Source organism: Prosopis cineraria, unplaced genomic scaffold (genome assembly GCF_029017545.1).
Source record: "Prosopis cineraria cultivar Desert tree isolate PC_DT_omini unplaced genomic scaffold, ASM2901754v1 PC5, whole genome shotgun sequence".
NCBI classification, from domain to species: Eukaryota; Viridiplantae; Streptophyta; class Magnoliopsida; order Fabales; family Fabaceae; genus Prosopis; species Prosopis cineraria.
The window spans coordinates 38692547-38720330 of NW_026555336.1; the positions used below are offsets into that span (position 1 = coordinate 38692547).

Genomic DNA, 27784 nt, shown 5'->3' on the forward strand with positions numbered 1-27784 from the left:
TATTGCAGAATTAACGGATTATTACATCCATGGACGTGTCTTCATGTTTTGGCTAAATGAGCCATTCTTTCATGCTTGACCTTTTCTCCTCCTCCTCGTCTCAAATACAGGGCATTTTATGAAATTAAGCTTGAAGCTTTTAAAATCCAGGCCTTCTATTAATTTTTAGCACTAGATATGCGATGATTAGAGGATTAATCACACTTAAAGTTTGTCCTCTACCAAAATGCGGAACCAGTTTCATTAACCAATCAAATAAATGCGAGTCCTGTTTGGTGCCTGCGACGTTTCCTTCTTTAATGATACCTGAAGGATAAGAAGCTTCCGAACCCGACGGTTTCCGTTCGGACGCCGACGACTATGGCCGACATGCCAGCAGATAGCACATGCATGTCCGCCCTTTTTACTCAGACGAAGCTGTATTTGCTGCTGCGGTTGCACAGGCCTCTGGCTCTCTAGTCCACTCCAATCCTGCGCGTCAGTGTATGGGCCCTTTCATATGTACCTAGAAAATGGGGGAAATTTCTAAATAAAAATATGATAAAAAACTATTTTTACTTTTAAGTCGTAGGATTGAAAAAGGAATAAAGTCAAAAATAAAAATCATCTTGTTTGAGTTTAAAAAATAAAATATTTTTAAAATAATTAGATTTTTAAAATCAACCTTGATAAATTCTGACAAAAAAAAAAAGATCGAGCTCAAGTGACCCTCCAAATTCTTTTATTTTTTTTTATTTTAAAATGTACTGTTTGACAAATGAAAAAAAAAAACCTTAAACAATTAATCATTTCAAAATTTTTAGCTCTCTTCATCTCTCCACTCAATCTCTCCCCCTCACCTTCTCTTTTGTTTTAGCTGTCTCACTTCTCTCTGTCACTACTTTGCTCGCCCCTTGGCTCTCCATTTCCAAGCTTCCCTTTGACTAAGATGGCTTTGACAGTCTTGAATCCTTCATCCAATTTATAGACGCAGCCCTCATCTTACTTGATCTGAAATACGTCAAAGCGTTTGTTCTGCTGTGTGATGATTTGCCCTCTTTGAAGATTAACACTTGGGTTAACGTAGTGATGAGGAACAAACTTGAGTATCTGAAGCTAAGGATCCTTCTCTTAATGTCAGGAACAAACCTGAATGTTTAGCAATGCTGCTTTCTAATTGTGTTAGCCTCGAAGAATTGCTACTAGAGATTTCGCCTGTGCCTTTTGAGAATCTGAAGCCAAAGCTAGGCATTGGAAATGGAGCGATTGGAAGGCTTAATCATTTGGTTACTTCAAATGTTCCTGCATATCTATTATTAATCCGAATACATGCCCCCGTGTGTGGCGGAAAGATTATGAAAAATATTTATGTTTTTACGAAATTTAAAGGAATTATAAATTATCAGGCTTAATTTGAAACTCCCATCTTTCACATAAGCTTAGTCTAGCACGCGTTTTCTTTTATGTTGTACTCCTTGTCCTCAGTTATCTTTTTTTTTTTTTTTTCAATTCTTTATTGGTAATGTAAAACAATCCCTCAATTTGAAATACAGTCCAAATGCTTACTTGGATTTCTCATATAATCGATTATTTTGACTAAAATTATGATTTGGATAAAAAATATCCAAACACCCCAATCTACTCGTAAACAATTATTCGGGTTGTAACTGCGGAATGAGTTTTACGGAGTAGCATTTTTATATCAATTTTACTGTTATAATATTTGTTATCTGTCAAATTTAAACCCAATATCCATTCCCCACACATATCCTATAATGCTCCTTCTAATCTCCCATATAACGTGTTTTAGACTTTTTCTTTTTTTACGTACATTGAAAAAATTATTGGATTGTTTTATTTGTTTAAAAACATATCAATATTCTAATTATACTTTCATTAATTAAAAAGAATCTCATCATGCCTTATTCAAATTACAAGAAAACTATTAAAGTTATAGAAGTAAAAATAAAACAACATTTAATATTTTAATAAGACATCTTATAATTTAGATCTGCTTTTATTTTTAAAACACCTCATAGAGCAGGTGGAGTATGAAGGAAGTTTTCATCCCAACACAACAGGGGAAGCACGGAAGGCCTAAAAATGCTGCCTAGAATGGGCATTTAAAAATTTAAATAAAGGAAAAGAATAAGGATATTGGGTCAATAGATACATTTATCATTTAACTTTCTTGCTGTCAATATCATCAGGCTTAACAAGCCGGACAGGAGCTGCTGGTATTCTTACCCACCATTCCCTAACGCGCCTTAACCATCTCTCACTGCTTTGTTTCCTGCAAGGCATCTCCCTTGTGTATAACTCTACAAATACCACCAAAATCATGTGTTTGACAGGAACAAAAGCTACCACTGCAGCCATGAAAACCAACAATAATGCAACCTTCTCCGTCGCCTAAAGGAAAAACCCATAATTTATCGTGAGAAAGAATTCCTCCTATCAAAACTACATCAATCTCTTCAAAAATCATACATCTTATGATAGAGTTGAATCAGGTGTTTATTAAAAAAAAAAAAAAAACATGTTCAAGAATTATGACACTTAACTATGGAACGATTATTCCCTTACAAGTCATTCTACATATATGATACAATCACATTAACATTCAGCTTTTATCGAGATTCGGGTATATCATGGTTATGTTAACTTATTTCTTTTTAGGTGCGTGAAGGCTACTTGGATAGATTAGAATTTAGAAAGGTTAACTGTCCTAATCGAGATTAGTTCTAGTCTGATTTCCAAATCCTCCCAAGTTCTTAACGCTGAAAAAATAATACTTAGATGATCATAGATATCACGCAAAGAAATTGAATTTGAGTGCTTCATGTATCTGGAAAAAGCTCCTTCATTCAAAGTAGATTTGCATAATGCAGCCCAGATTAAGCAATACGTTATGCACATTAAAATAAAGCACAAAACTATATTAAAATGCACATTGTTATCCATCAAATTAATGTTGCCCAATGAAAATGGACCATGACTAGGATACTCACTTGTGGTAATAGAGCAAGTAGAAGAGCTCTTATTTTCAGGAGAGTAATATTTCCAGCTTGAATTAGTGATTCGACTTGGGCGATGGCTTCCTGTAATGTTAATAGTTGTTCTACTGCATTTCGATTTAGGGGAGATGTTACTCTAAAAGCTTCTGCTTGTCTTCCACTGTTGAAATGCCTACGCCAGAGCATAAGACCCGCAAAGGACACTAAAATGGATGGCAAAATGTACTGGGTCCACCCCCTGTACAATGAAATGCAATTTAAGACTATCATTATTGAAAGTCAACATTGTTTCATCTGAGCGGCAATGAACATTTTGGATGAAGTTAAAGCACTGCAAGTCAATCAATTCACCATTAACTACAGAAACCTTGTAGGAGTTTGTGGCAGTAACATGTGGAAGATTGAGTAACTATGTTAAGGTACAATAGTTCATAAAGATGCACTTTTTTAGGTCCACCATAGAGTTATCATTAAACCTTGTGATATTTACTTGTATTGTCGGGAACTGAGTATAATTCTCCCTAAAAAAAAGTATAATTCCCCCTAAAGTAAATGACTCAATAAAAGATCAACCAATGTTGTCAACGGTGCTCGCCTGCACAAAAAAGGCTCATCACCTCTCATGCCTTCAGTCAGGTGCCAAGAGGTGCCTTTTCAAACAATCCACAGTGTCAATCAATTGACCCTAATATCTGTGTGTGTGTGTGTGTAACCCCTATAGGGCAAATTATGTAGAGTTGCGTGTGGGTGTACTAATGATATTCAATTATGTAGAGTTACGTGCGGATGTGGAACCCTTTCTTACCAACGCTGAAGCTCTCAAGGAGAAATGAATAAAATAAACTCGCACGCACAACTGCTAGTATTGAGCACAACAGAGAAAGTTTTAGAACGAATTCTGATCAGCTCCACTATTACTTCCCTGAAGGATGTAAATTCACGGCTTCTTCGTCTCACTTGATTAGTTACTCTCTCAAATGCACCCTCTACAAGTTCTAGTGCTTTGATTTCAAAGACCATATAGCGTACATGCTCCAATTCATTTGGCATACTAGAGGCCTCTGCTGTTCTTTGAATGGCAAACAGCCATGAACTACCAACGTACATTAAGCAGTATTAGGCTACCTTGCTTGTATCCATCTGAAAACAACCTTCAGAATATATCCAACTTTTATTGAGTCAATTATGATGAGTACTTCCAATATAAAAAAACAACCTCATGAAAACCTTCAAAATCAATGTTAAATTGTGTTCAAAATAGAATGTCACAATGTTGACTGTTGAGGAAATCAAATACATTTCTAAACCTGGCCACCACAATTTTCAACAACATAACATTTTTAAGATGATGACATTGGCATTTATATCAAAAGCAACCAACAAACACGCATGCTCATGACCATATATGCTAGCATTCCAATAAAAAAATTACCGTAAAATCATGAAACTGGCAGCTAACAAAAATGTTCCTGATCTATAGAAGTCTTTCCATGAGGCCAAAAGCCGCAGACGACCAGCAGTTTCAATGAGAGGGAATAATAGTTCCTGCATGGAGTAGAAAGAGTTATCCATATCTAAAACAACAGACTTCTTTTATCTTCTCTCGTCTTCCAGAAAACACCTTGCATGGGCTCATGAGAAGCTAAACCAGTCAATGGTTAGTGAAACTCATTGAGCATGTCTAATGGATTATGTTTTCAAGGTATCCAACGAGGAATTTGAATTGGAGTTAGATATTAGGAGGGGGAAAAATAAAGAAATAAATAAGCTTTTGTTGTTATGAATATAAATTAATGCACCGCAAGAATTTTTCAGTTCTGAGTTTAAAGTTATAATTTGTGTATAATAAAACCATTCGAAGTCTTTAGTTTGCTCTTCTTTTTTTGAAATTAGAAGTATCTGTTGTTTCTGCCAATAAACATTCACGAAATGGAATTGAAAATCAAAATCAACCTTCATTACTGCAACATTAGTGTCAATGCCTTCAACCTTCACTTGGTCCACTGTTTCCTGTGCAGCTTGCGCCTTTCCTGTGTCAAGAATGGATTTTTTCACTGCCACTTCCAATGGAGTTGTCTCACCGACGCGAATATCACCACAAACAGCTGCTTCTTCATAAAAATCGGCCTTCAGTGATATAAAACCAAGATGAGCAAGTGTCAAAACAGATGCCAGGGATACCGCCAGTTGCCTTTTAGTATCTGTTGTACCAGAAATATGTTTATCAACAACAGGAGTCAAATTTGTCAAGCAACTTGACAAGGTTTCCAGGATGACATCTCCCCCAGGAAGAGTTTCAGCAAGGTTAAATGCCAGTAAAGTTTTATAGCGGGAAGAGAAATATTGAAAAGCATCTCTAACTGCACGATAGCGGAAGATTCCCAAAGCAGCCCTGGCCAGTACTTCTGATTTCTGCATCTCTTTATGGTTGTACTTCCTTATAAACTCATGAGCACGAAAGATCTCAAGACAAATTTCCAACCAGTAGTCACGACGCAAGTGTGCATTAAATTCAGGGAATTCGAAATAAACAGGCTCTGCTCTGTCAATACATTTCAAAAAGTCATAAAAGTTGAAGTGAAAAAGAAGCCCGTAGTGAGTTACACATATTGACAAGCTGTTTAATATCTATGTCACTGGATAACATACAGAGAAGTTGACTTATACATCACAGCTTTATCAAAAAGACGAGTACCAAGGGGTCCAGTTAACTCAGGCTTTATGACTTGTTTCATATCGATTTCTAAGTCATATCGAACAGCTTCCTCATACGAGCCAACTCCCAGAGGCTCGAAGTACAAAGCATAATTGGTGAGGATCAATCGTCCTACAAAGTAAATAAATTTGAGTATACATAGATATATAGGCAGTATAAGAGAAACAATAAAATCCAACCTAGACAGATAATTGCACAAAGAGAATACACTCCAGACAACTGTTCAACTATCAAGAGCTTGAAAATAATCAAGGCAGCATGCAGCGCACCACTTCGAAAAAAACATATGGGAAGCTGCCATATTTATAGGTCATAAACAGTATGGCTTACTTTGAACTTCGTGTGAGCACAAGGCTCACAATCTAATCTTTGCTAGCTACCAAGTAGATGGTCATTACAAATCCCTTATTGTGATTTTACTTCCGTGGATTCCATCATCTTGGCAACAACTACACGTCTACACCCACTTAATGTTTTTAATACAAATTCAACTAATTTGGTATAAAAGAACAAAGAATGCCAACATATATTTGTCAAAGAAAATGCGGATATGGGTGCACCAGCTGTCACGTTAACAACAGAGATTATCCATCACCCTAGCTGTGGACTAGTGCTCTTTGATCTATTCCTTGCACTCAGATACACTAGTCTGCACTAATGGAGGTACATACCCTTGTCTGCATCATGAGGAAATGATAAGTGAAATGCAGAGAGAATGTATTCAGCTTTAGAATGAATAAGTCATGGCTTTAAAAGTGAGATGCAACACCATTGATAGGCCCCTAGACCTAAAAAAAATTACAATAGTATCCCTAGGAGAAAGATTATTTAGAATAAACTAAAAACATTAAAAATACAACTTAGTAATTTCACATGCTTATATAGAATCATAGTGCAAGAACTCAGTGCTTGCACATTCTCTTTCTTTGGAGTATTATCTAAGCAAGAATACTACTATGTTCACCAAAACTGGAACACTAAGTCAATGGCTAAAATACAAGAAGACGTATTCTAATGTTCTTTTTAGGATGCATTAGAGGAGAGTCCAAACAACATCAATTTTCCATCATTTGGTTTGATGAAACCCATTTTCTTGGGAAGCCCACAATGGGAAATTCATATTTTCCTGGAAATGTGTTTTTGCTAATTAAAATATCCCTTAGTTTTATTCAAAATTTCCCCTCCCACCCCACTTTTCCCAGCTGTGTAACTACCTTATTTGTTTGGGCCCGCTACAATGCCAATTTGTCAGACAAATGGTGTAGAAAGAGGAAAAATGGGACGTGATGAGAGCTCTTACAGAGAGGACAATTACAGATCACATAGATTGCCAGCAAATCAACAAGGAATGTCTTATTGCATGATTAATGGTCTAACAAAAGAAGACACCTAGACTCGTTTCAAGATTGATAAGCAACCTATTTTAAGAATTCCAATGACGCACCAGGCCATGCAGAGATTCCTATGTGTTGCAGAACTGGTTGAGTTGGATTTGTTCCATCAACATCAATGACAACCTCCCCATCAGCAAGCTGAAGATTCACTATTGAAGCGCCTATCACATGTTTTGAATTCTTTATGACTCTGCATAAAGCTTCCTGTTAGAAAGAACAACAACAACAATAATCACCAATTAACAAAAGATACATTGGCATTATTATAAAAGAAAATTTAAGGACTAGATTGTCCAAACATTTTGTTTTCTCTATAATTATGAAGTTAATTATACTGTTCAAAAGGTCTTACTTGACCATAGTTAATTATATTATTCATAAGTTATTAGATAGCATGGGTTTATCCTTTTAATTAAGTTAATTATATTTTACTGAGAGGTTTGTTTAAAGAGACGTTTTGAGGATGTCACCTAAAAAAGAGACTTCTTGAAGAACTTAAAGCAATTAGTCAACTTCCCATACAGCATCCATCAATATAGCAAATAACATTGTCTACCACAACCCCCCCCCCAAAAAAAAAAAAGCACATTGCAATAGACCATGTTGCAGATGTCTCAACCAAGGCCATAGCTCAAGTAAGGTTTGAAAAGCTTGGATGCACGCTGAGGTTGATTATTATCTACTCCTCAGCAGGAGCAGCAGTGTTAGTATTCAGTAAACTGAAGCCTTGATCTACGAAGATGCGGCCCAATGCAGCCACAGCTTAATCCTAGATTTTGTGCAATCTGGGTCAATACTTTATGGAGCATTTAAGAATCTAGTTATTTTGTCTTTAATTCTATGTATCTTCCTTTCCTAGATATATGATTGCTGTGTCTTTGTGTACTGTTATTTTCTTTCCTTTTTTGTTATATGGTGTATTACAAATTTTAAGACAACTTTAATGCCTTAATTACTTATTATGTACCAAGCACTATTCCAATAACGCATGAGAACTACTCAGTTAAACAAAGACATGTTTCCCTCATATAATGAAACATTAACCAACCAAGATTGAACAATGTTATTTTCAGCATCCCATGCGCATAGAGTCATTGAAGCACGGTGTAGCAGCAATATATTAAGCATTGCCTCTGCCTTGCACAAAAAACATCGCACTTAAGGGCCCAAATAGGTCAGAGGAAGGTATGCTCAAGCTTGGGAGGTAGAGTAAGATAAAACAGGATGGCTAACAGAGAACATGGGAGAGGGTGAAGAAAGGAGGGTCCAAGTGATGAATTTGCTTAAGAGTCTCTAGACTCTCAAAAGCTTGAGGCATGCATCTCAGAATTCTTTTCCATTTTCTTTCTGAGTTTTACATCATTTTGTTATTCTCTTGGCTAATACGCTTGAGGCGCGCATCTGAGTTCTTTTCCTTTTGTTCTTGCTGTGTTTTACATCATTTTGTAATTCTATTGGCTATATTCCTCCGCTATTACTGTTCAGAAGGTGTAAACCAGCCTTGTGACATTAATACCAGAATTATCATTGGGTTCCGACAATTCTGGTACTAGAGCAGGTTTCAAGCAGGGGCATGATGGCTACAAGGATTAGGGAAGAGTTGAAACCATAGAGAAGAAGATAGAATCAAAAGGTGTGCATATAGCGGTGATACAGAGTATTTGATGGAGCTGGGCAATAATTTGGATGGGCACAAAGCAATAAAAGAAATGACAAGTTGGATCGACTTCTTTAGAATCAATTTGATATCCAATCTATTGAAGTTACAAAATGCTTACATACACAGTAAGATCTTCAACTTTTTTCTTAAAACAGAGCTTAAGGGTAGTGAAAGAAACATGATACTACCAATTCATCATTAAACTTAAATTAACAGTTTCTTATTGTTCGTCCAAAAAAAGAATAGACTCATACACAAAATTCAAATTACTTAAAAGTTCAAGTTAAAAAAATGTAACATCACTAAAGGAGAAAGAGCATACTTATCAATGCTTCTCAAGTATCTGTCATAAACAAGAAAATGAAGGCGGTGGCCTGAAGAACTTGTGAGTGCATCAAAAAGATTGTGGACAGTTATTATATCAGCAACAAGAACACAAGAAGGAGCTATGCGTGCAAAGGCTTCTGGACCAACTGTCTTGTCAACGTCAACCTGATTGAGAGGGGGAAAATAAGCATTAAAGTCATTGCATCATCAGTGAATCTTGATATTTAAGACTGGGGTGACAAAGAGCACCTGAAGCGCCATATTTGTAGAACTTGAATAAAATAAGGACCCCTCATCTTCATCCACCGTTTCATGATTAAAGGAAGGAATAGTTTCCTGCAGTTGAGGAGGCTGCAGCATGGTCGAAACCCAAGATGCACGAAATATCATGTATTGATAAACTGTTAACAAACTGAGGAAAAGAGAGTTCTATGACAGATACTAAGACAAAGAAAGAATGGGGCATCTCACGTGTCGTGGCAGATCACATTCAACGCTAGGTGCCTCCCAGGCAAGCATCATGTCATAGGTCAAACGGCGAAATTCCTTGTCACTTAAATAATCTTGATTTTGACTAGTTTTTTCAAGTGCTTTATAGGAGCAATACTCTAAGAGATTTCTAGCATAAGTCAGAAGTCCTTTGACACCAACAGGGAGCTCAGAGTCAAAGCCATGTTGCAGTTCTTCTGTAGAAACTTGAAGAATCCTACAAAAAAATTTAAAATTTGATTGGTATCTGGAAAAAATTATTTCATAGCCTACACTCCTATTAGATCTCATCTTTTCCTCTATGAGACCAATATTTGCTGATAAAACTGCTTGCGGGCCATTCCTTTAATCCCACTTCTACGCTTATCCACAAGCAAAACTTGTCATTCTCTGCTGATAACTCTTGAACTGTCATAGTAGCATATTAACTTCAAATATCGTATTTTAACAAAAATGTGAAATATGGAAACATGCAATCCGTATTGCCCTATGTCAGCAAAATTTCAGCATTCAATGTCAGGAATGAGTCCAAAACCATTCAAGTACATATTGCTTATAATTTAGACAGAGACCATTTAACGGCCTAACTAGACGCAAGATGAAATCCGAGCACTTAATACACTGGGCTAGGACTTGAACAAACTTTATATTAAAAAGACCCAGCTAATGGTCAAAAGAGTTACAAGATAACAGTGTTGATAAACTGCAGACTGTCAATAAAGAATTTAAGTTATTCTCTCCACTTAAAACTAATAATATTTTCAATATAACGCAACCATCTGATCACGATAATAGAAGAGAACTTCAAAGGAGGAGTTAGTAACTCTACCAAAAAGCTAGAAGTGGAATTTATCTCATTATCCAGGGAGGATAAATTAGAGAGCCAAAAAATATCTAGATAAGCTATTATGACTTCCGTTAGCCAAATTTCTCAGAAAATAAGGATTATCTATATCCCTGAGATGAAGATAAGAGTTGTTAACTTACGAGTTTTCACTATAATTAGACGATTAAGGCTCAGAGGAAAAGTCTGGAGAAGTATTGCTAGAGGACTAGAAAGAAGCTTAGAGGAAGTTCTGTGAGAAGAATTCGCTGAAGAATATAAAATCTGCTGCCAACCATCAAACTTCTTCATGTCTCAAAGCAGAATCATTTTCTTTTTTTCAAGCAAAGGATAGATTTTGAGTTTCGGACTCCCTTTTTCTCTACAATATACTTCCGAATCTTCCGAAATCGTTTTTTTTTTAGTTGCAATTAGCATTATGCAAGCTCCACCTATCTGAATTTTACTGGCATAATTGGCACAACTTGCTTTTAAAGAAAAATTTAATTAAGGACGAAAAGAGGTAAAGAGAACTAACAAGGCAGCAAAGTTTACCGTAAAGTATTGTAGTTCGATCGTATAATTGAAGTTTAAAGAGTCGAGCCTGTGGTTAAAAAAATCACGATGAAAGTAATTTTTAGAAAAGGATGTTTCATAAAAATAAATGGACAGAGAATTTCACGCCAATATACTGATTAAACCAAAAACAAAAAAATAAAGGATGTCAAAAGATTATTAAATTGCTGTCAGTTTAGAGGACGATTCCTAGCATACTTTCCCCCGTCATTTGCATCCACTCCCTTTGGACCTAATTTTGCGCATTATTATATGTTCATTCTAAAGAAAATCAGGATTAAACTTTCCAATATCACGAACTCAAATGGCAATAAAATATTATTTTTATTTCCCGTCTCGTGTTGTCAAGCGCACACGTTCTCTCCATTATTTTCCCCTCATATTAGGTGATAACATGATGCATGTTAAATGTAATCAGGCTCTGACATAGGCGCGTTCAAAATCACAGGTCAAGCGATGGTGTATCAGTAAGAAGAAGAGGAAAAAGCATGAAGTACCTTGAACAGCGATCGACGACGGAGTTTGCAAGGGGCGAGAGCTGAGGAATGAGATTGGGAGAATCGACATCTCCGGAAAAGGAAGACTCGTTGCTCTGGAAAAGTGATTTGAAAGGCGTGCTATGATTTCCCATGAGATTCTCCCACATCACCGCCATTGCATTCTCCATTTTCTTTCGCAACCTAACTACCTCGCGCCAAGACAGAAACAGATTCTTTGTTTAATGCTTTGATCTCCTTCCCCCCACCCTCCCCCAGTGCGAACACGGCATTAAAAACAAAAAACAAAAACAAAGAAACAAATCTTCTTCTTTCTGATGGGTCAAATCGGGCCAAATCATTGCTGACCCAAAAAAGTATCGGGTTGGTCCTTTTGCTCGAGTAGTGAAGAAATGAGAAATAACGGATTTGGTTCTTATAATTTTACTCTAATTATAACTTAATGTTTTAATTTTAACTCATTATAATTTAATCATCAAAATTTTGATTTAATTATTAATTAATTTTTAAATTTTATCTCTTATAATTTAATTCATAAAGTTTCAACCTGTAATATAAGGATCAATATCTAAGATGTTAAAATTTTATAAATTAAATTATAAGAGATAAAGTTGATGAATTGAGTTATAATAAGTTAAAGTTGAGAAGATAAATTATGATTGGATCAAAATTATAATAAAATATAGGAATCAATATTTAAGAAATTGAAACTTCATGGACTAAATTGCAAGAAGTAAAATTCAGATGTCGATGTTCAATCGAATTAAAATTTTAAAAACTCAATTATAATGAATCAAATTTAAAGAATCGAGTTACAATTGGATCAAAATTACAAAAATATTAGTTTTTCTTGAAAAAATAATACAAGGCATGTTAGAAAAGAATTTTTAAAGTAAAATTTTAAGAGACCGCTGTTTATGTTTTCCAGAGTTAATATTAGTAGTGCTTCCCAATATTATTCTTGTGTTTTTTAAAAATTTGATAATAAATTAAAAAAAACTGTGACATATATATATATATATATATATGGGGGTTGTCAATGTTGTCGCATTAAACCTACATACAGAAGGTCATGAAAAAATTTCTAATGAAAAAAATTCAATATATATGTAGCATCTCATGGTGGGTTTAATTTGAATTATTCTTCACTCTTTATTTACAAGTTATTTTTAATATATTTTATTAAAATTGAAAAAATTTCAAAGCTCTTAACTATCTAACAATTTAATAAATTTTTAACTCTATACTTATTATATATATATATATATATATATCCTCTAATAGTGTACTTACTCTCTCTCCCCTTTATTTAATGAAAGTTAAAAGAGAAGAATTATAATTAAAAAATTAATGACATAACTTATAATTAAGATAAAAAACTTTTCTCCCTACTGTAGAAATAGAACAAGAGGAAGTCACGGCCAGAGAATGATTTGGAGAGGGACTATATATAGAGCTGTCAATTAGGGCCGACTCTTGAAGGGTCAGAGCTTAAATGAGCTGGCCCTAATAAGCCCTATTATATGTTAGAGTTTCATTTTATAAGGCTCAGCCCTAGCCCTCAGGGTTTCGGCCGTATTTTTTTAAAATTATTTTTTTAATTAAAAATTATAAAAAATATATTTATAATCATAAAAAAAAGTTATTATTTATAAAATCAAGTTTAAGAAAATAAATTTAAATCAATTTACACCACAATAATAAAGAAAACTAAAACATTTAGGTCTAATATCAAATAGCAACATCAAAGTGAATATCAATAAAAATTAAACTTAGCTAATATTATCAGCTAAATCTTAATAAATAAATGAGGAATGGATGAATGCATTTAATATGTTCATTTTTTTGAGTTATGTATTTAATCTTTTATTTTTTTTATATTATAATTTTTAAAAAAACAATAAAAGGGCTGGCCCTTCTATTTTCGGACCTAAAAGGACCCTTTTAGGCCTAATTTACTTTTTTAGAGGCAAAATAGAAGCCCGGTCCTCAATTTTTTTGAACCTAAAAGGACCGGCCCTACAGGCTCGGCCCTAATTGACGGCTCTAACTATATATATATATAACACTTGAGATGGCAACCTTAGTTGAGATGCATGCTTGTGTAGATATATATATATATATATATATTATAATTTATATCTTCATAATTAAAGATCATCGATGAGATGACAACAATCAATGAGAAGTCTGATGCACGAGAACTACGTGCTTATTTACTAAAGAGCTGAGAATCTTGAGGTGGTCGGAGCTCGGATTTTGCTTGACTTCTTGTGGTACATATTCACGGAGATCAACATATCGGCTATCGCGAACTGTTTGTTATGTTTGCAGGTGGAGTTGTGTATATTTTGGAGAAGCGTGAAGAAGAAAGCTTTAACTTGATTGTCACTTTTTTTTTTAACAATAATTTTGAATTGAATAATAAAAATTACTACACCATACTGTCTTATTATGACACTTGTATCTTTTTGTAAAGACTGCAAAAGCCACGATGTCTTGCTAAGTTCAATTACAAATTTAATATAAGATAATTTATACAAATGAAGTTTTATAATTGGACTATAGCTAATTTAAGAACTAAATTGTTCCTGTGGAAAAATAAAAGTTTTTTGAAGACAATTTATTTAAAGTTGGACTTTTTCCAATTCTTGTGACAATAAATGTCTCCAAAAATGAATGATTGACTAATTCTAGAAATTTGTTATTTACATAGATTTTTTAGCTCTTGACTTATTGAAATAGTTGAATTTCAAAAGCCGACTTTGTCAATATCTCTCTAAAAAAAATGTATTTTTATTTGAAATTGAAGTTATAGCCAAACTTGTGACTTTGATCAGCATGATGCAAGATTTTGGTCCTTGAAAATGCAGCCGCTTTTGATGTTGTTTGATTGATCACACCCTAAGGAGTAAAAGATATACTTGCAAAACACTTGAATTTGAAATAACCAAACTATATCCAATATATAAAAAGGTAAAACATTATATATAGTTAGATTATTTTTAAGAGTTTGAAAATTATTTGACCAAGCTTTCCACCATTTAAATAAATTTCAAGAGAGTTGAGAATACTCCCAAACTAATAAACTTTAGTTAAACTATATTGCGCAAAAAAGTGATCCAAACTTTCATAATTTAAATTACAAAAGACACAAACTTCATCAATTGGAATATGATAATGATTTAAAGATGATAAAATTTGAAGCGTTCGAAGCAATTTTTCTAAGAAAAATCTTGATTTTTAGTTGAATTTTTAATAATCAAACGAGAGATCAATCCATGAAAAGTGGTGGATCAGACACAACAAGTTGATAACAAATATTATAACCATCATTCACAAAATAATCACCCAAGAAATTTGTTGACCATTTAAAATGGAAGAGACAATAGCAAAAAATAAAAACATAATAATAACGTAACAAAAGGAATTGAGTAAGGAGATATTCCAACAAAGGCAAAAGCCACAGGATGAGGTTTGATACATTTCAAGATGAAGGTACATCACTTGACTATTGCAAAGGCCACTGAGGCTAAGAAATCATCTCACTATTTTCAAGACTCCAATGGAGATTGCCAATGATGATATTATTAATTTTATCAATACCCTTATAAATAGGTGAAGTAAAAGCTTTTGAAATCAAAGTAGAGCCATCTTTATTTGAAAGACATTTATGCCTGGACACTTTACTGAAGGTAATCTTATTATTACTAATAATTCTCCAAATATGCTTTGCCAATAAAGCACGACCGAAAGCTTCAGTATTTTTAACTTGCAGACCACCACTCTTGTAAGATTGACCAATATGAAGCTAGTTAATTAAATGAATTTTGCCAGAGCCCTTGGAATCTCCCTAAGAGAAATCAGCAAACTTCACGTGCAACTTACGACATATAATGATTCAGGGAAAAGCCAAAGTGCAAATTGATAAACGAGATTTTCAAGAACGAGAACCTTAAGAATAGATGCTGCTGGTGTCTTGTTTTAACTTTTATGATAACTTTCTGTATGATGTTTGGTAATTTAAAGGTTTTATATGTTGATTCAAAATTTCTATTTTGTCATTACTATCTTTGGGTCATTAAAGTTGGTAAACACATAATAAACAACAACTCATTAAGCCATTCGATATTGTGTTGGAGGGAATAAAATTATCAATGTGCAAATTAGCACTAAGATGATGATATAACAAGTTGTTTAGCAAAAGGCATGTCATCAGTAGAATTTATGAATCATGTATCGTGAATGAGACACAATTCCAATTTTAGTTTTAATTTTCTCTTTGGTACACACCCCACTTGTAAGGATGAGCAATATCGAATTAAAATAAAAAATCAAATCAAATTTTTATTATTTAATTCAATCTATTTAGTTTTTTGATTCAACGATTGGTTGGATTTGATTAGTAATATTTAAAATTAATTGGATAAAACTAACTAAATTATCATAAATATAATTTATTAATTTATAAATTATGTTTAGTCTATTAATTACTTTATTTTATTTTATTCATTTTAATTTTATACTTAAATAAAAATAAATATATAATTTGATAAGTTAAAATCCTAACCCCTCATTAAAATGGGCTACTATATCACTTTACAAGCCTAATTTTTTACAGAAGCCTTGTCTATTTTAATAGATAAAAATAATAAAATTGGTTCAAGTCCAAGTAACCTAACATAAAACCAAAAATTGAATTAACTGACTAAATTAAATTATCAAATTTCAATTCAATCTTTATTCAATTTGATTACTTTATTCAGTTCAATTTAATTCATATTTTTGGCATTGTTTGCTTGATTAATTTTACATATTTTAACATTGAGCTGATCAAATACTCAGCCCGATTCACTTGTAATAATTTCTCCATTCTCAATTTAAGACGTTTTTTTCCCTTCACTTTCTTGCAAATATTTACATTCATGTTTAAATAATAATAATAACATTAAAAAAAAAAACTCTTGACAAACTTGATCCTATTGATCACTTGCACGTGGCAATGAAAATGGACTGTGATAACTGGGATGACAGTACTGGTTTGATGAATACTGCAAAATAAAACATAAAATTACAAATAACCCCCAGTTAAGAACTCATTTGCAAGTAAATCCTATAAATAAGTGAAAATATTCCGTTTTTAAGCCATGTTGTTTTTTTTTGTTTTTTTTTTTTGTAAAATTATACAAACATTCTCAGTGCTTTTAATTGAAGCTGAGCCCCCGACTTGTTTGACAGTCATCCAGTAAAATTACATAATTTATTTATAATTAATACTCTCTCATTTCCTAAGTACATGTGGAGTATTTTTTTAGAAACTTATCATTTAAGGAACGTCATAATATTTTTAAGTAATTAAATAATTTTATTATTATCTGAAAAAAGAATGATATATTAATTATATGTTTTACTCACCATTGTCATGATATTGATTAATAATAAGTATAAAATTAAAAAATTATTATAATTTAATGTGTTTTTAACTAAATAATAACCTATTATTGGTATATATAATTACGTTAAAATCATCTTCTATATAAAGACAGGAGAAGTAAGTCTCTTATTTGAAACTTACAAGTATTTAATTATCTATACAAAACATTTCAATTTTTACATGGCAATATTACAGCCCCTTTCTCACATATTATAAGATATGTTTTGAGGTGATTTAACATCAAAAAGAAAATAAAATTTCGTTGGTGATAATTATTTTAACATTTCTCATTATTATTTAACTCCTTAAATAAATTTATTTTTCCCTCTCTTAACAATGAAATGCATTTTTAAAAATATATTTTAAAAAATTAACTTGTAAACAGTATTTAATAAATTTTATTTAAAAAATACTCTCTTCTAAAAATATAAAATATCTTGAATTTTTTAAAGTACAATTAATGAGTCTTTTTCTTTCAAAAATATCCCAAATGAGGGAGTATATTTATTAAAATTTTTTAATAAAACGCCCTCTTAAATAAAGATAAATATAAAAAAATATATATAATTTTAAAAATAATTAATTAATTTATTAAAAATATAATTTAATTAAAAATACTATTATAATATTACATCTGGAATAGATGATAAATTGAAAGAAAGGAAAGAACACACAATAGATTTCGAAAGGTGCAATGTAAGTGGAGAATGGATGAGGATGAATGATGAGTACTGAAAGCAGAGGAAGTGATCATAAATGATCGCTTTGTTTACGGTACAGAGGAGTCCTCCAGTTACACAGTGGAGGCACGTGAATTGAAGCCCAAACTTTACCATTCTCTTCATACTCCCCACTTTGGACCTTTTTATTCCCAAATGCTCTAAATCATTCACCTACTCCTCCTCCCCCTCCTCTTCTCTCTCCCTTTCCCTGCTACAACAACAAATACCACCACCACCACACTCTCTCTCCCCCCCCCCCCCTCTCACAATAAAACCATGGCTGACCCTCCCACCACCCCGGTTCCTCCTCCAACAATCTTACCGGACCATCACCGTCAGCCCCTCCATCTGCCCATCATTCACGGAGGCTCCTCCCCCGCCGTCGCACCATCCTCCTCCGCCACCCCCAACACCAGCTTGATCCGAGAATACCGCAAGGGCAACTGGACCGTTCAAGAAACCTTGATTCTTATCACCGCCAAGAAGCTCGACGACGAGCGCAGGCTCCGGACCTCCGGCTCCGCCCCGCAAGAACCCTCCAAGCCCGGTGCTGCATGCAGTTCCGGCAGAACTAGCGGCGAGTTACGGTGGAAGTGGGTGGAGAACTATTGCTGGAGCCGTGGCTGCTTGCGAAGCCAGAACCAATGCAATGATAAGTGGGACAATTTGCTTCGCGATTACAAGAAGGTTCGTGACTACGAGTCCAAAGCTGAAGCCTCCTCCTCCTCCGGCGACTTCCCTTCTTATTGGACCATTGACAAGCACCAGCGCAAAGAGAAAAGCCTTCCTTCCAATATGGTCTTCGAAGTGTATCAAGCCATAAGCGAGGTGCTTCAGAGAAAGCACGCTCACAGAGGAAGCCCACAGCCGCCATTTTCACAACCCGCCCCTGCGGCATTACTATCTCCGTCGCAGCCAAATCCGATGACTGTGATACCGCCACCTCCACCTCCACCCCCGCCTCCTCCCCCGCCTCCGCCTCCGCCTCCACCGCAGGCTCCGGCTGGCTCTACCACCCCGGCTGTTTCAGGTAAGGCAGCAATCAATGTGCAGCCTATCGCTAAGAACGCTTTTGGGTTTTTATTTTTTATATTTTTTTTTTTTCTCGCAGTGGTGGTGCGAGTTTCGGTCAAACTTGCAGGGTCTGTAAACCCTGCCACATTTAATGGAACCCATTCATCTGTTTGTTTCCGTACAGTCAGTGTATGCCACTTAAAATACGTCCCAAAGTTGGGAATATTTTCCCACCGTTCGATTGACCCACTTAGAATCTCTCAATCCATCGTGCGGTGCTTGTTTGTGGTGCAGTGCGAGAGCTATTTGTGGTTTCTCGCACCACTTTGCTTGGCAGCTCAAAGATTCGGATACCATATAAAAATAAATATTATTCAGAAAATTGGTTGTGGTTTACTCGCTTTTGTTTCATTGTATTATTATTTTTTTAAAAAAATATGGTTTAATTAATTAATAAATAAAATTGTTAAAAAAAAGGAGCTCTATAGTAGTACAATCATACAGACCAGTGTGCTGAAGGCTACTACCATCTCATGATTGCTTTGGATTTTGTGGGCTGTCCGAGAAAATAGATTCTAAGTTGCTTAATCCTCGTGGTGTGATAATTAACTTCTATTTTATTTTAATGCTGGAAGTGTACTAATAATCAAGTCAATCCTGAGTAACGAAACCTCAAGTCCAACCCTCAATTAAAAAAATATTACTTCATTCCTCACGTACCGATTGTACTCCCCAATAAAATCTCATGCAAATCTACAGTCGATCACCTTTACATTTTACTTATTTTTAATTGCATGCCTGGATAGTTTTCATTTATTTTACCGTACACCCAATAAAATATATATAGTTTAAACCCTAGAGGTTGTTCCGTTGGAAGGTCTAGTGGTTTGTTCTTGTGTCTTTAACTTGATGACGTTGTTTGTCTGTAGAGAGGTCGGATTCTTCAAGCACAGAGTATTCTACTGAGGAGGATCACAATTCAGAATCGAAACGAAGGAAGATTCGGAATCTTGGATCAAGCATAATGCGAAGTGCGTCGGTTCTGGCTCGGGCTCTTCAGAGCTGTGAAGAGAAGAAGGAAAAACGGCACCGAGAACTGTTGGAGTTGGAGCAACGGCGGCTTCAGATCGAGGAACACCGGAACGAAGTTAACCGGCAGGGCATTGCGAACCTCGTTGTGGCGGTGACCAACCTCTCCGGTGCGATTCAGTCACTCGTTTCTGAACGCCATGGCCAAAGATGATGAAGTGTGGCTGCATGCATGCATGCTTGCTGCTCCATAGCTTATGTGAATTACAATTCAAAAATATAAATTCATCATATCATATCACCAGCCATTCTTTCCCACATTAATTTGGTTTCGGTAATCTTGATTCATCATTTGACAGCTGATCGATGAAATGATCCATTCTTTGATGAACATATTTTCAAGGGACGGTTTATTCGGTGATTATGTATATAATTAAGTGATGTGTTGCATTTGCTCCTTTCTATCTAATTGCCAAAATATTTTTGTGTGTGTGTATATATAATTATTTTTTTGTTTTACATTTTAATCATATAGGAGAAGGGATTGTGGCAATGCAAAACGAAGGACTGAATTTTCCAGAGATTTTATTTTTTGCAAGGAATTTAAGTATATTAATGTACGTTGTGCTTTGAATTATTAGGTCTCGCGCCCTTGATAATTTTACTTTTTCTTTTGCAGTTCATCTCAAATGAAAAATGAGATTCATATTAATATGTGCTTTTTAGTCATCAAACTTTAAGTATCGTGATGAACAGTTAAATAAATTTATTTTTGGAAATTAATGAAATCAAATATAAAAGATTAATTATTTCCGGAATTAATTCATTTTTGGAAATTTGTTGTTGCAAGTGATATATAATTCTGCACAAGTTTAATCATCACGAGCACTGCCTTCTCATTTTTATCTCTTTGCATTCAATATTCTTACTTTTGTACGTTTTAGCGGGCTTGTATAAGAGATTAGGAATCTCTGATTTATGGTATATTTACAGGCGATTTAATTTTACGTATTGTTTTAAATTATTAATGAGGACGAAACGGATATGCAGTGCCAGCTCATGAATATGACAAAATAGTCTTGTTTTACAAAAAAATCGTAAGTTAACTTAGGATGGTGATGTTGGGAAACAGCCAACAGGTGGAAAAAAAAAGTTGTCGTCCAGATCTAGGGCAGGCAAGTTTAATTACTTGTAAATAGTGTAAATATTGTAAATTTGTATTTTATGTATCTTGAATAATCTTGTATAATAAAAACCAGTAATCAAGCCCTATGTATTATGCACAAAACCTAAGGAATGTGTCATTATTTATCTTCTTGTTGGATCTAGCTGGACTTTATATTGGATATATACACACACAACATAAAAAACAATAAGAAAGTATAGTATTTATTATGTATGGATAGTTTAATTTATATTTTTTTGATTTCATGTGATACATCGATTGCATAATATATGCATAATTAAAGGCCGGGGAGGCAAGAAAGGATAGTGACTAATAACAGGAAAAAGGAATCTATTCTCTACCATGCTTTTGCACTCGCTATTGCATGTTATGGGTGTAATTACATGTTGACCACTGAGGATCTAACGGGATTAAGAGGAGACGGGGGAGGAGAAAATGGTAAAAACAGGGGAAGGCGGTAGGGATGGAGAGAGGAAAAGAGGGGGGCTGACAAGGGTGGCAGAGAGGAGGGGTCAGGGCAGTCAAAGGGGGTGTCAGTCAAGTCCGTTTGACCGCATTGTCCAAGAGCGAGCCCACCATGATGAAAGAGTGAGTTTCCGAAAATGCCCCCGGTCGTCCCATCTCTCTCTCGCCTCCTTGGCAGTACACTCTCCTCAGTCCGCCTTTTTCAGGCATCTTAAACTCTCCCCTCCCCGCCACTTTATCACCGACAGTATCCCCTTCCCTCATTTTCTCCCCGCGATATTTTGCTCCTTCTTTTATGATGCTTGCCCTTTTGCAAATATTACACTCAATACACCAAAACTGCTACTTTATTTATGCTCCCGGGAGTGTGCATCTCTACAACAACTTTGAAGAACCAAGGCGTTCAAGGGAAAAAAAATAGAAAAAAATTGTTGAAGAGACTTGAAAGATCCTGAAAAGTTTTTTTTTTTGTTTAAACGAGGTCCTTTGATGGTATAAATTGTTACAAGCTAAATGACAATAATGATCTAAATGGTTAACCCCAAAAAAAAAAAAGTCAAGCAACGTCTTCCACTGTCAATATATTATATAAGGTCTTTTGCATTCAGTAATTTCAATCAATATGTCAAAAAAAATCCTTCAATATTAATATATCAAGCAAGATCCTTCTCTTCATAATATGCCACGCACTTTTCAAAGAAATATAATTTAATTTTTATATGTTTGAATATGTCATTGCATATCTTAAATTATATTCAATACTCGAGTTTATACAATTAAACACTAAGGAGTGCAAAATTACAAGTTGCAAGTACAAGTATTTATTATTTGGCACTCAGGAAACGTAAATTTATGAGTCTCAGTGTGATAATTTTTGCAACTAAAAAATCACAATTTTATCCCCTTCCTTCGTTCCCAACTATTTCATTTACTGTGCTTCAAAATGATTTTCTCAAAATTTATAGAAAATAATTAATTATTTTTTAGTAGAAAGTCAGTTATTTTTATTTACAGAAATAATAATCTCAAAATTATTATTTGTATTTCCTAAATTAATAAAATATTACTAGTGGCTAGATGCTCAAGAGCAAAGTCTTGAAAGAATTGACCAGAAATATCTAATTACAAAAAAAAAAAAAATTGCCATGGAGATGCATAAATATAGCAAAAATACAATAACCATGGCTTATAATTTATCATAATTTACTTGATTTAAGATAACATTGTTACCAATGGTAATTGAGTTATAATTCATATTAATTTTATTTTTCAGTATATATTTTCAAGATAATTTTTATTTCACATGACTCTTTAATTAAAATCATGGGAAGTAAGATTACTAAAAAAAAATAAATTTTACTATACTAATTAACGTCACTTTTTAAAAAAGTGATTTAAAAAAGTACTACCTCTGTTAAAAAATGTAAGGTATTTTTAATTAAATCTTATTTTCAATAAAGTAATTATCTACTTTTAAACTAACTCTATTTTTTCATAATTACCCTTATTAAATACTCTACAATAAATATGAAGTCATTTATTAATAGGGATACTTTAAAAAAGGGGCAATGATTACATTTTAAAAGATTAAAAATACCTTACTTTTTTTAACAATCAACTTCTCAAAAAATGTCTTATATTTTTTTAACTGAGAAAATATGTGATGACAATATGGTAAATAAAAGTGTTATCCATGTATCTACTAAAAATGACGTGAATAAGCTTCACATCTTCTAATATTATTTCCCCTGATAACAGCGTCCAAAGGCTTAAAAATAACGATGAAAGTGTTTTTGGTGATAATGCAAAAAAAAAAAAAAAGACTCAAGAATTCCAAAAATTAAGGTTTTGAGTGAATACTTCAGGAACTGAGGCCCATTTGATTTGATTGCAAGCAGAATCCCCATTGATATTTAAATGCGTTGCTTATCATCATATTTAATTTCTTGATTATACACATTGATGAATCGATCGGTTGCCGAGGATATATATTGTGAATTTGCTGTGTAATGTAATCATATCAGAGGTAGCAGCTATTTACTCCATGCGAGAGGTTTGATTATCTGGTTAGAGTATGTTGTTGGATGGGTAAAATACTCAATTATGTATGTGAAGGGACATGGGATCATCATGCGGTTTGCGTGGTTGAATAACTTGTTCACTTCTCTCTCTCTCTCTCTCTCTCTCTCTCTCTCTCTCTCTCTCTCTCTCTCTCTCTCTCTCTCTCTCTCTCTCTCTCTCTCTCTCGTAAATAAACAAACAAATCAGCTCATCTAAGTTATGGCTCAGATTTATCAACATCCGAGCATGCATAATCACTTGAATAACGGTGCTTATTTTGGCCCAAAAAAAATAATAATAATAACAGTGCTCATTGTAAGAAATATTAAAAATCCAGGGTTCGAATTTTAAACCCATCAAACTAACATATTTGACAAATTAAATTACTTACACTTATGTCAAATGTGATTAATTTATGACAAGCCAATAAATTGATCCAACTCAAAGATGGGTGAGAACTGATCAGATCAAATCAACCTGAGTTTGCTTTGTCTTCTTGCTAGAAAGTATTTTTAGGTGGAAAATCTCTATACTAAAGCATGTGTACTTAATTTACTTATTTTTAATCAAATAAAAAAGTGATTTTGATACCCATTCATTGACCCTATAACCTAGTCCTTTAATATTAACATGTACCACACAAGTTTATCAAAAATAATAAAACACAAGCATACTTATTTATTCACGAACTGAACACCTGCAGATTTTAGAAATCATCACCAAGAACTGGGCTCATTGGTCTGAAAGCTGATGCAAACATATACAACGTTCGAATGACTGTATTACGGGCCAGTATTGACCTGATCGGTCCGGTTTTGGGCTATCCATGATTGTGGGGAGCTATGGGCCATGGAAAAGAAAGCTGGGAGTGATCAAGTTGGGCTACGATCACCAATGGAGCTTAGTCAAGTGAAAGGAGCTAGTATTTCACAATGTGTTAAACTAAGGTTTGAAATACTGTTAAGATAAGTATTTATATTTAGTTCCTGATAATATCTTGAACATGATTACTTTTAATAGGGAAATATTTATGAGTTAAAAAAAAGTTAAACTAGGGTCAAATCAGTTGTCTTTTAAATAGTCATGGGGAAAGCTTTTTTATTTGTTGCACTTTGGATGGAAATTATAAGCATGCCACATCAAGCATGTAACACTCTTCAGTCACTATTTTTAAGAGTCTCAAATTTTAGGTTTTTTGTGTGCCTAATTATAAGTCCCAGTTCAAAATATAAGTCTCAAGCATTCAATTTAGATTTGTTTTGCCCCTAATGATGTTTTAAAATAATCTAAAATATAATTAAATTAAATTATTTAAATGAGGCTTTTATTTGTTGAAATTAAATGAGGCATTTGATAGAGCGCATATTTGAAAACAAAATAAAATAAATTTTAGACGTAGTTTAGGTTTTAGTGTATCCATGGTCACATGTTCAGAAATTTTTTTTCTTATTACATACAGGTATTTTTTTTATTGAAAGAATTCCACTTGAGACGTCCCAACGGAGATTCGAATTTTATTTGCCACGGTGGTAATTACCAAACTCAACCCGTTGGCATTCACAATTTCATGTAACCAGAAATCACGATTATTTGTAGGCCCAATTACGGTCCATTCTTCACACAGCTCTTTTGGTCCAGGGTGAATTAACTACGTCATGTTTGAAACCCTCGCTGCAGGAGAGACTATCTTCAGCTAGCAGAGGTGAGCCAAGGAGCCATTTAGATCCTGTCTTATTTGCAAACCTGTAAGTGCAACTTTCTGAAAGTTTATTAAGAAAACGGTGTTTGGATTTTTGATTCGGGAGAGTGAATTCTGATTGCATTTTAGCTGTTTGATGGACTGTGTGAGACAGATGGAGAGAGATTTCCAAGAAGTTATTTGATCATGGCTATTTAATGGTTTAAGAGTTTCAAGGTTATATGCTGTTACGCGATTTCTTTTACCAGGAGCTAGACCAATGCATGCATGCATGCTTTTGCTGTGTAGGTGAGAGCTGTTATGACCTTTTTTAGTTAGTGATTATGAAAATGGCAGCTGATCTGAATTGGATTGTCTGAGTTATTGCCCTTTACTCTTTTGGCTCTTTATCCTGAAAAATGAAGAGGAAACTTGAAAGTTCCAGTTGTTCATGTTGTCGTGACTTTTATCATCTTGCTTTTATAAGGCTGACAACTTGCTAACAAATCTTTGCAGCTATTTGGGCTTGTCTGAACTCTGCATATAATCTAGAAAGGGGAGTGCTCGTTGTATTGTTCAATAAATATTGGAAAGACTTATTTGTTGGATATGTGGTAATGTCCAGAACGCAAATATGTTGAAGTTAAAACACTTATTGGACTCAGATTTTGTATAAAGATTATCGGCATTGACAAAGTACCTATTTATTTGAGGGAATCAAACGATTAATAAATACTTTGCAAATGGCACAGACTGCACCAAACCCCCTTTTGAGTGTGAAGGAGATGCAAGGGAGAGGAAGGGGGATGGTTGCATCTCAGCCTCTTAAAGCTGGTCAAGTTGTTCTCAGAGATTCTCCTATCCTGCTGTATTCTGCTTTGCCTTTGATCCCACAGTCATCAACCATCTCCTCTTCCCCAGCCTTCTGTGACCACTGTTTCAGAACCCTACCAAGGCCATCTTCAATGGAAGGTCCTTCATCATCCTTGGTTTTGTGCCCTTCTTGTTGTCACCATCGTTTTTGTAGCCCAAAATGTCTATCAATTGCCCAAAATACATCACACACTTCTTGGGTATGTCAAGCATTATCTCATCTTCGAGTCAATTCTGTACTGCTTGAACAGCCCCTTGAGTGTCAAGTCCAGGTGCATTTTCTCATTGCTGCCTACAATCTGGCCAGTGTCTCCCTGTCAGGCTTTCAAACTCTGCTTGCTCTTCATGGTTCTCCTGATGATACTACGATTGCTTCAGCTCAGTTCCTACACACCCTTATTTCATCCCTCTTTCCGTTTGCTCCAACAAGTCATCAGAATTGGTTTTCCTTGGAACTCACTGCTGCCCTGTTGGCCAAGGATAAGCTCAATGCGTTTGGCTTGATGCAACCATTCTCTGAAGATAATGACCAGAGATCAGTTAGAGCGTATGGCATCTACCCTTATGCCTCCTTCTTTAACCATGATTGCCTTCCTAATGCCTGCAGATTTGATTATGTGGATACTAGTGCAGCAGATGATAACCATAACATCGACATTATCATTAGAATGATTCATGATGTTCCTGAAGGTAGGGAAATCTGTTTGAGCTATTTCCCTGTGAATGAAAATTATTCTAGTCGGCAGAAGAGATTGATGGAAGACTACGGCTTCACCTGTAAGTGTGATCGATGTAATATTGAAGCAAATTGGTCAGATAACGACATTGTTGAGGATGATACAGAGGATATTGAAGAGGCAATGGATGAGGACCAATGTGAAGATATGGCAGCTTCTGACACTGAAAGTAATCCCCAAGCAGATAACAATGATTTCCCTCATGCATATTTCTTCTTGAAATTCATGTGTGATAGAAAGAATTGCTGGGGTACTTTAGCTCCTTTACCCCCACAGGGTGATACTCCATCCAATGTTATGGAATGTAATGTCTGTGGCAACTTGAAGAGGGACAATGTCCTTGATGGTGATGGAGGAGAAGATGGAGTTTCCATGGAGGACTGAGCAGCTGCGACCTCACTTTTACTACCTCTGCATTCTTCTAAATGGCTAGGTGATCACTTTCTTTTCTTGACCTTATGTTTAACTTACTCAGAATTGTTTTACTGCATTATCACGAGTAATTAGCAGTTTTGGTGCAAAAATTATTTTAGACCTTTTGGAATTGTAGCACTTTGGGCAAGCCGTTGAAGTGCTAAAACCATCCCCATTGACCTCTTGATGCTTGGTTTCTTTAGTAGCTCAATACTTAGCTTAATAATTGCCAAATGCTAATCTATTTGGCAGGTCGTTTCAGAGTTTTTCCCCCCTACAAAGAGGTTTTCTTTGAGAATCCCTATCCCAATGAGAGCGGGAAGAGACCTTAATTCTGTGGATGGACTAGAATTCGATTTTAGATGGCATGCCGCCATGATAGTCCTTCCATTTTCTGTCCTTCATTCTAAGACGCAGCTTACCTATGATCATCTCAAGCGCCTCTTCTCTCTCTCTCTCTCTAAGCAGTGCCCGCTTTTGCCCTGCAAGATTGCATCATTTGGGTTGCATAGTCAACATTTTATCTACAAAAGAATGTACTGTATGGGTTTTTTTTTTTTTGTGAATGAATGCAGAAAATCTAGATTGATTAAATGTGATGTGAAAGGTTGGTCATATTTGCCGATTTTAATTATGGCGTTATTTGCAATATTACTATTTTATGGAGAAAATTATTCTACATATAATGAAGAA

General features: G+C 34.6%; 3 protein-coding genes across 13 annotated transcripts; 2 read left to right on the top strand and 1 right to left on the bottom strand.

Annotated features, from left to right (window-relative positions):
• Positions 1-1962: 1962 nt before the first annotated feature.
• On the bottom strand, positions 1963-11717 carry LOC129311198 (uncharacterized). 8 transcript variants are annotated; one of them, XM_054953310.1, is made up of 11 exons: positions 11479-11717; positions 10961-11009; positions 9565-9799; positions 9343-9444; positions 9089-9258; positions 7157-7296; positions 5646-5823; positions 4950-5538; positions 4429-4541; positions 2991-3234; positions 1963-2391 (listed from the first exon to the last, which is right to left on the bottom strand). In XM_054953310.1, the coding sequence occupies exons 3-11, from the start codon at positions 9613-9615 to the stop codon at positions 2158-2160; spliced, it is 1821 nt and encodes a 606-aa protein (XP_054809285.1). In that variant the 5' UTR covers positions 9616-9799; positions 10961-11009; positions 11479-11717; the 3' UTR covers positions 1963-2157. The 8 variants fall into 8 exon arrangements, 6 of the variants coding, with proteins under 6 accessions (XP_054809285.1, XP_054809283.1, XP_054809284.1 ...); XM_054953308.1 differs by lacking the exon at positions 10961-11009 and having other exon boundaries at positions 4950-5533; positions 5692-5823; XM_054953309.1 differs by lacking the exon at positions 10961-11009 and having other exon boundaries at positions 1963-2300.
• A 6193-nt stretch (positions 11718-17910) lies between these two features.
• On the top strand, positions 17911-20115 carry LOC129310890 (uncharacterized). Its single transcript, XM_054952789.1, has 2 exons — positions 17911-18664; positions 19578-20115. Exons 1-2 carry the CDS (start codon positions 17911-17913, stop codon positions 19889-19891), a joined length of 1068 nt encoding a protein of 355 aa, XP_054808764.1. The 3' UTR covers positions 19892-20115.
• A 4871-nt stretch (positions 20116-24986) lies between these two features.
• Positions 24987-27722, top strand: LOC129310582 (histone-lysine N-methyltransferase ASHR2). 4 transcript variants are annotated; one of them, XM_054952469.1, is made up of 4 exons: positions 24987-25134; positions 25243-25376; positions 25584-27110; positions 27344-27722. In XM_054952469.1, the coding sequence occupies exon 3, from the start codon at positions 25811-25813 to the stop codon at positions 27059-27061; it is 1251 nt and encodes a 416-aa protein (XP_054808444.1). In that variant the 5' UTR covers positions 24987-25134; positions 25243-25376; positions 25584-25810; the 3' UTR covers positions 27062-27110; positions 27344-27722. The 4 variants fall into 4 exon arrangements, with proteins under 4 accessions (XP_054808444.1, XP_054808447.1, XP_054808446.1 ...); XM_054952470.1 differs by having other exon boundaries at positions 25021-25134; positions 25218-25376; XM_054952472.1 differs by lacking the exon at positions 25243-25376 and having other exon boundaries at positions 25012-25091.
• The last annotated feature ends 62 nt before the right edge of the window (positions 27723-27784 follow it).